Source organism: Dasypus novemcinctus, chromosome 28 (assembly GCF_030445035.2).
Source record: "Dasypus novemcinctus isolate mDasNov1 chromosome 28, mDasNov1.1.hap2, whole genome shotgun sequence".
In the NCBI taxonomy this organism is placed as follows: domain Eukaryota; kingdom Metazoa; phylum Chordata; class Mammalia; order Cingulata; family Dasypodidae; genus Dasypus; species Dasypus novemcinctus.
The window spans coordinates 42,112,256-42,120,281 of NC_080700.1; the positions used below are offsets into that span (position 1 = coordinate 42,112,256).

The following is an 8,026-nucleotide window of genomic DNA, read 5'->3' on the forward strand; positions in this document are numbered from 1 at the left end:
TGTGGTGCTTTTAAATTAGGGCATGAAGGAATAATGCGTGTGATAGCAGAACTTCTGAAGCCACAAGTTTGTTTGCCAGTTAAATGCCACCGTTCCATTTGGGCAGTAAATTATCGGTCACGGCGACATATTGCAGCTACAGCAAATGGTTCGGCCCTCCCAGACAGAATTATTTCGATGCTGCCAGCAGAAAGGTCTTTTCATAGATGCTTTTACTGGAGAGTAAGCTTCTATTCTATTAGGATTCGGCAGGTGGCCAGTTGGTGACTTCTTAAAAAAATGGCAGTTTCATACAGTTCAACCTAATATTTGACCAATATGAAGTCTTAAAGGTTTGTTTTGGAATGAAAACATGAGCGATCCTCCCAATTTATTGTTTGTAGTAGCTTTGAAATAGCTGGTTCTTATTTGTTTTTTCCTTAATGTTATGTAACTAGCTAGCTAAGCCCCAGGGCGCGGGCGTGCAAGCACTGCCGCCTAGTGGCGGGAGAAAAAAGTGCGCGGCAATGGCTCCTTCTACTGGTTGAAGCTGGAAGGGACATGGAAGAAAAAGTCAGAAAGCAGGGTGGGGAGTTTAAAAACAAGGTAAGAGGAAATTCAAGGCGGGCGGGAAAAGAAGAAGGAGGGATAAAAGAAGTGGGAGGGAACTGAAGAAAGGGATGGACGGAGCGGGGGAAAGGACGAGAGACTCGATGAGGCCTGGGAGGAAAAAAAATGAGAAACATCAACGAGAAATGGGCAAGTGAGACTTAGAAGCCAAGTTAAAAAAGAAGAGGCGCTGGGGAGCGGGTGTCGCTCAGGGACTGCGCGCCTGCTTCCCACGTACGAGGGCTCAACCCCCGGTACCTCCAAAATAGTAACAATAATTTTAAAAATTAAAAAAAAAAAAAGAGGTGCAAGGATGTAGCTCACCAGGCGGCTCCCACCGTCATCCAAAAGCACCAGCCATTTCCCCAGCCTGGAGCTGCTGCGTAGGTTTCTTCGTTTGTTTTGCTCGTCATCGGCTTTTTGTTTTGTTTTTTTACGAGGCACCAGGAACCGAACCCAGGACCTCCCATGTGGGAAGCAGGAGCTCAACTGCTTGAGCCACCTTTTTTTTTTTTTAAAGGAAAATCTTCCCAAATCTTTCACTGTCTGATTTTTTCTTCTAAGATGCCCAAAACAGGCAAAGCTACTAGCATGAGAGTTACACCTTCCAGGATCTAGAGCCATTGCTTTAAGGCCCACAGGAGAGCACGTGGTAGATGCCCTGTCGGGAAGCCTGTCTGTGTGCCACACGTGGGCCTGGACTTCGGGGCAGAGGTCCGTCTGCAGGTGGCACGCCCTTTTCACAGTCAGGGCACCCAGGAGGGATTGGGTGCATGGCCCCGGTGAGCTGCAGAGGTGGGAGTGGGCACCGGGTGGGTTAATCAGTAATAGCTGCAGCTAAACTTGGGGTGAATCATGTTTAATCGGTTCAACAAATCTAGTAGAAAAGGTGCTCGACCGTCAGGCAAACCAAGGTCCAAATCGGCAGTGACTTCTAGATTTTCTTTTCAATTAACTAGTTTAGGTCCAGTTTTTCTTTCCGGTATTTAAGTCTCTGGGAAGCTTGAGAAGAGCCCTCGCCTCGGTTGTGCCCAGCGTGGCCGGGTGCAGAGCTGCTTAGGGTTCCCAGCAGGTCCTGGGTTTGGCTGTGGCCACGGGCCATGGTAGGTGCCGGAGCAGGTGCAGGTGGGGGGGCAGAACCGTACGCAGTTTGGGGGACCCTGTAAGGAAAACCAGCACGGCAGGAACAGGGCCTTGGAAGGGGGGCTGAAGTGGCAGCTTCGTAGCGTCCCCGTAAAGACGCTCTGAGCCCTGCGCTCTTGGTTCCCAGGCCACAAAGCCGTGTTTGCAGCTCCCCGCCTCGGAAGGCGCCGGCCACACGCGGACCACGCCTGCCGGGCACTGATGGGCAGATGTTGACGGCCGCTTCTGCCCAGAAAATTCTGGTGCGGCCCATGGGCTGTAGCTCGTGGGGGGAGGGGAGTGGTCAGGAAAGGGCAGTGGAGGAGCGACGAGAGCGGGGAGAGCCAGCCCGGGTCCCCTTCTTCCCCTGTGCCTGGGAAACCTCCTCCGTGGGGTGCAGGTACGTGGGCCGACGCCCAGGTCAGACTTGGCCAGCTGGCCTCCAGTAGAAAAGGCTCCCTCGGGTCAGCAGAGCCGAGCAGACCTAACTGCAGTTTTGTCGCCGCTGGGAGCTTGGGGTCTTGCGTGGCAGGAGGTGTTAGCAGGAGTGGGGCCTCCAGAAGGGAGGGTGGAAAATGGGGTGACTCCTCTTGGAGAACCAGGGCGGCCCGCTCAGGGCCTGCTGGGCTGCGGGACACGGACGCGTGGCAGAAGCCCAGCTGGCTGCAGCGGGGACACCGGCCGGTGGTTGTCACGGAACGGTCTTGGCGAATCACAAGATGCTCAAAGCCTGGGCGGGGGAAGCGGACTTAGCTCAATGGATAGGGCGCCCGCCTACCACACGGGAGGTCCAAGGTTCAAACCCAGGGCCTCCTGACCCGTGTGGAGCTGGCCCATGTGCCGTGCTGATGCGCGCAAGGAGTGTCGTGCCATGCAGGGGGGTCCCCCGCGCATCCTTGATGCACTCAAGGAGTGCGCCCCGTAAGGAGAGCCGCCCAGCGCGAAAAAAGCGCAGCCTGCCCAGGAATGGCGCCGCACACACAGAGAGCTGACACAGCAAGATGACGCAACAAAAAGAAACACAGATTCCTGGTGCCACAGACAAGAATGCAAGTGGACACAGTGAATGGACAGAGAGCTGACAATGCTGGGGGGGGTGGACAGAAATAAAATATAAAAAATGAATGAATGAATGAATGAATAAAATCTAAAAAAAAGCCTGGGTGGGTTGCCGACTGAAGAATGTTTAATCAGCCAGGTCTCCTCTTCCTCCTCCACGCCCATCGAGACCGACCCGCTCTCCTTCCTTGCGCGTGGCTGAGCCTGCGCAGGCCCAAGAGGCTGGAACCCGACGGCCACGTCACGTGGGTCGTTCTGTGACCAGAGGGGGGAGGAGGCTCCCGGGGCCACGTGGCAGGAGGGGTTGAAGTAGCTCAATCCCAAAGCCACGGGGCCACGGCTCTCGAGTCCTGAAAAAGAGGGGGGCAGGCCAAGACGAGTGCCTACGTCACGTGGCGCGGTGGTGGGAAGAGGGTCACGGGCGCGCAACCCCGGGTTCGAATCCCGGCGCCACCCTGTAAGCTTCCTGAGCAGGTCTCCCTTCGTAAAGAGGAAGAGAAGGGCTGTTGGAGGAACTTCTGCACAGACTCCCCGGGGGCCTGCGTTCAAGGCCGCGGTGCGCTCCTCCAGCCCCGCGCCCCGCAGGAGAGCTGCTCCTGAGGCTCCCCGAGTTTCCTATGCAGCCTCCCCTCAAAGCCCCTTCTCGCTGTTCTGAAACTTGCCCATCGTTCAAGGACGGGCTGGCAAGGCTAGAAGGGTCCGCTGGATACGTGGCTTCCGCTCTTCTCTCGGGCAAGCGGGCGCGTCGAAACAGCGAATCGAGCCACCGTGGGGTGCAAGAGCAGGTAGAAGGAAGGAGCTGGCGTTCCCTCCAGCGCCTGAAAAGTCAGCGTAGCCGGCTCAGGTCGCGGCCGTAAGAGCTGAGGAAACCACAGCAGGGCAGCTCCAGGGCCTTGGCAGAGCAGGGGCCCCTGCTGCCTGCGTTTTCTGGAACAGAGTAAAACGGTTTTCCACCTGCAGGCCACGGCCGCCCGGGCCTGAAGCCTTTTGCCGTCTTGGGTGGCCTGCTCCCCGCGGCCGAGGCCGTGCAAAGGCCCTGCGGTGGCCCGCGGCTCCCTCGCACGCAGCGGCCATTTGCACGCCAGGCGCTGCCGCTCCCCGGGAGGGGCCCCGCGCAGGTGGCTCCCCGCGTGCCCCCGGCCTCCCGCCCGCGGTGCGATCGCTAACCAGTTCTCTCTTCTCCCCCCTCCTCCCGCCGCGCAGTGCGACCAGGACCAGTGCCTGCAGAGCACCAAGTTCGTCCTGCAGGCCGCCACGCCGCTGCTGCAGAGCGAGCCCAGCCTGGCCGGCGACGAGCTGCCCCCGCCCGCCAAGCCCGGCGCCCCCTGCGCCAGCCTGGCACCGGGCCAGCCCACGCCGCCCTCCTCCACGCCCAGCCTCGGCGCCGAGCCCGCGCTGGCGGACCTCGTGCCCCTGCGGGAGGAGTGCGGGGGCCCCCCGTTCCTGACGCCCGAGGAGGCGCCCTCGCCCCCCCGCCTGCTGGCGGCCGGCAGCCCCCTGGCGCACAGCCGCACCGTGCACCTGCTGGGCCTCGCCAGCCAGGATGCCCTGCACGAGGACTCGGTGCGCGGGCTGGTCAAGCTCAGCTCTGTGTGACCCCCAGGCCCGGCCCTGGGCAGCCGGGCGCTTGGCGCAGAGATGGGGGGCACGGCGGAGGCTCAGCCTGCACTGCGCCCCGTGGAGAGGACAGCCTGGGGCCGAAGCCCCCGTGGAGAGGACAGCCTGGGGCCTGGGGCCAGAGACCCCCTGGAGAGGACAGCCTGGGGCCTGGGGCCAGAGACCCCCTGGAGAGGACAGCCTGGGGCCTGGGACAACTGCCACGTCCACACCTGATGGCCACGGCTGGGCACCACCCAAGCGCCCCAGCTCTGTTTTCTTTGAATTTTCTTTCCCCACCGTGACCACCCTGAGCCAAGAGAATGGAGAGAGGATGCCCTTTTCAGGCCTTTGGGATATGAAGGGTGGGGGGGGGGGGGCTCGACGCCGGGGCCCGCGGACGCTGAGCTGCCCGCGTGCTGCTCTGGCAACGCCACTCCCGGGGTCCCCGGCCCCGGGGGCCAGCCCGAACGGCGCTTCCGTGGCAGGCCGCGCGTGTCTGAGACGGACGGTTGGTATTCCGCCTGTTCATTAAAAGTCACCCGAAAGGGACCGAGGCGCCCGGCTGTGGATCTGCATGCCACGCCGCAGTGCGTGCCACGGTGTGCGGGTTTCCAGAAGGAAGTGCCGCTTTCTTACAATGTTGTGAACGTCCAAGTGCTGTCTCGGTGGAGGACACGGCCACGCTGAGACCGATGGACGGGCCGTGTCGCCCCTGGGCGGTTTATCCCGCTGCGGGGGACGTGGCCCGGCGGTGCGGCCGCTTCGGGGGCCGCTGCGTTTTCTCCTCCCGACGCCGTTTCACCTGCTGTTGGGTGGTGAGCTAAGGCGCGTGTGCCACGCCAGCCGCCGCCTCCCCGTGTGATGACACTTCCCGTGGACAGCCAATAAAGTGACGTCCTCTGTTATTTCTCACCTGCGTGCAGTGCTCCTTCACGGCTTAAAGGAAAGCAAAAGCAGCCGGGTGACCTGTGAAGTGTCCTAAAGTGTCCCTAGCAAGGAATAATGCAAGAGCCACCGAAAAGCAAAGCTATGCCTTGCGGGGCGTTCATGGCGCGAGGTCTTAGGGAAAGAGCGACTTTCAGTTGGTTTTGGCTTTGGGTTTTTCCCTTTGGCCCTCGGCGTTTGACAGTCTTGGTGGCATTTGTTCTCCCCTTGCTTCCACGTGGGTGCGCAGTGGGCGGGGGCGGTGAGGGAGGCACGGGGGCGAGGGCTCCAGTCCCAGCATCCTCTGGGCTCTGCGCGGCGTTAGCGTGACACCTGGTGTCCCAAGGTGTCGGGAGAGAAGGAGTCAGCCTAAACGAGGTGCCAGCATCGTCACTCTTTCCAGGACCTTCATCAGAACGGGATTGATGGAGAGTCGCCACGTCCCTCTTCATGTGTGTCTAGGAGGAAACGGGTTCCTTACCTGGAGGCCGCTGCAGGGAGCCCGGCCCCTTCCTCCCCGATGGTAAACCCGACAGCCAGACGCACTCAAGGTCAAAAACAGCGCCCTGCTCTTTTCTGCCTCGTGACAGAGAGTACGGTGACAGTGGATGGAGAAGCCGCATATGGGCGCGGATGGAAAAGACTTTCTCCTGGGAAAGAGTTGCCACTTTATAGAAAAGGAAGGGAGGGAGGGAGGAAATGCAAATCCAAGCCTTATTTGGAATAAATAAGCAGGGGGAAGTGGACTTGACCCAGTGGTTAGGGCGTCCGTCTACCACATGGGAGGTCCACGGTTCAAACCCCGGGCCTCCTTGACCCGTGTGGAGCTGGCCCGTGCACGTGTGGCATGCATGTGTAGCAGATGGAAGGGGAGACTGTGTGCAGCCTTTTCTGGTTTTGGGGCATCCCAACCGCTGGGACCCTCCCCACCTGGCCCCCCACCCACCCTCCTCAGCGCTGGGGCCGCCCCTGGCTCGTGGCTCCCCACGGCAGCCCGAGCCCCTCTGCCTCTCCCCAGAGGCCCCAAGACGCAGGCCCTGAGAAAGGGGGGGCCGCTCAGGGATGATGCCTGGCCCCATCCCCAGGATTTCCTGTCCCAGAAGCCAACAGGAGGTCTCTGGGTCCTTCCATGTCTAACACTTTAACCCGGTGGCTGGCCCATTTCCGTGACCTTCTCACCAAGGAGGAAGGGACGGAGTCGCTTCTTGGCGTATTGCCGTCCCCCAGTGCCCAGCGCACACTTGACCTTGTTTGTCTAAACGGGCTGCCGGGAAGCGGACTTGGCCCAGTGGTTAGGGCGTCCGTCTACCACATGGGAGGTCCACGGTTCAAACCCAGGGCCTCCTGACCCGTGTGGAGCTGGCCCATGCGTAGTGCTGATGCGTGCAAGGAGTGCCCTGCCATGCAGGGGTGTCCCCGCATAGGGGAGCCCCATGCGCAAGGAGTGCACCCCATAAGGAGAGCTGCCCAGCGCGAAAGAAAGTGCAGCCTGCCCAGGAATGGCGCCATACACACGGAGAGCTGACACAGCAAGATGACGCAACAAAGAGAAACACAGATTCCCATACTGCTGCTAACAGAAGCGGACAAAGAAGACGCAGCAAATAGACACAGAGAGCAGACAACCGGGTGGGGGGGGGGAGAAATAAATAAATAAATCTTTTAAAAAAAACACACAAAAACGGGCTCGGCAGTTCTGGAGAATGACTGCAAGGCTAGTCAAGGGCTCAGGGGGAGACGGGCTTGAATGGGCCGGGACGCTTCACCTCTCTAACACCCAAGCCAGGGGCTGCCCAGCGCCCCTTACCCCGTGGCTGGAAGGAGAGGCGGGAGCCTGAGGGCAAAGGCTCGCGCTCCGGGCCGCTCACCTGGCCACGGGCCCCGGATCCTTCCTTTTGAAAGGCGGAGCAGTTCCGTGGCGCCGTGGGCCCCGATGCACCTCAGTTGTGCCAGCACGCTCCGGATGGACCGTGCGCGGCTATAAAAAGTAAGAGAAGAATTTGCCGTGCTATAAAACCTCGGACCATCACCAAACAGACACGCGGCACATGTCGCGTTTTGGAAAAACTCACCGGCTTTCACCCTCCCGGGGGGACTCGAGGGGGCCGTGGACACCCGCGCCCCCCCGAGGCTGGTCCAGCCTGCACGCCCTGGCCCCCGGAGGAGGCCGGCAGGACCCCCGGGCCCGAGGGGGCACGGCAGCACGTCACTCGGGGCCCGGGGCGGACTGAGCCAGCGTCCGCTGTGCCTGGTGGGAAGAGGCTCCTTCCAGCTTTCCAAGGCCATCGCCTCGGCCGGTGGGGGTGACGCCGTAGCCCCCCAGCACTGGCAAAATGCCCCAGCCCCCCGGGGCCTCGAGGGCGCCACGACGACCGTTCGTGCCCCGTGGCACCCCTCAGCGCGCCGCGCCCTGCCCTGTTGTTTGTGGGGTGCTGGCCGGGTTCCACCAACTCGTGGGCCTGCTCCTTCTCGGACCGCGGTGGGACCATCCCCCCGCGGCTTTGAAAGCCCCGCTGCCCCCTGCCCCTCAGCCTCTTCAGCAGCAAGAAAAGTGAATTTGCCCAAGTTGGCTGCGGGGTCCTGGGCTCAGGCTTGCGAGGACATCTCCAGGGATAGGTCTGGGGGCTTCTGGAGGGGCTGCGGCCCACCAGCCCGGAGAGACCCCCTGCCCAGCAAACGTGTCCCTGAACTGACCACCCCGTCCAAAGGGCAGCGCAGAAACCAGCCCCGTCCT

At 61.1% G+C, this 8,026-nt stretch overlaps 1 protein-coding gene across 1 annotated transcript in view; it reads left to right on the forward strand.

Moving 5' to 3' along the window:
- The window catches only part of ZDHHC14 (zinc finger DHHC-type palmitoyltransferase 14), a 284,932-nt gene extending 279,652 nt beyond the window's left edge, over positions 1 to 5,280 (forward strand). The window contains exon 11 of the mRNA XM_058289671.1: positions 3,973 to 5,280. Coding sequence (XP_058145654.1) covers positions 3,973 to 4,365 — 393 coding nt within the window. The 3' untranslated portion in view covers positions 4,366 to 5,280. The remainder of the gene's footprint in view (positions 1 to 3,972) is intronic.
- The last annotated feature ends 2,746 nt before the right edge of the window (positions 5,281 to 8,026 follow it).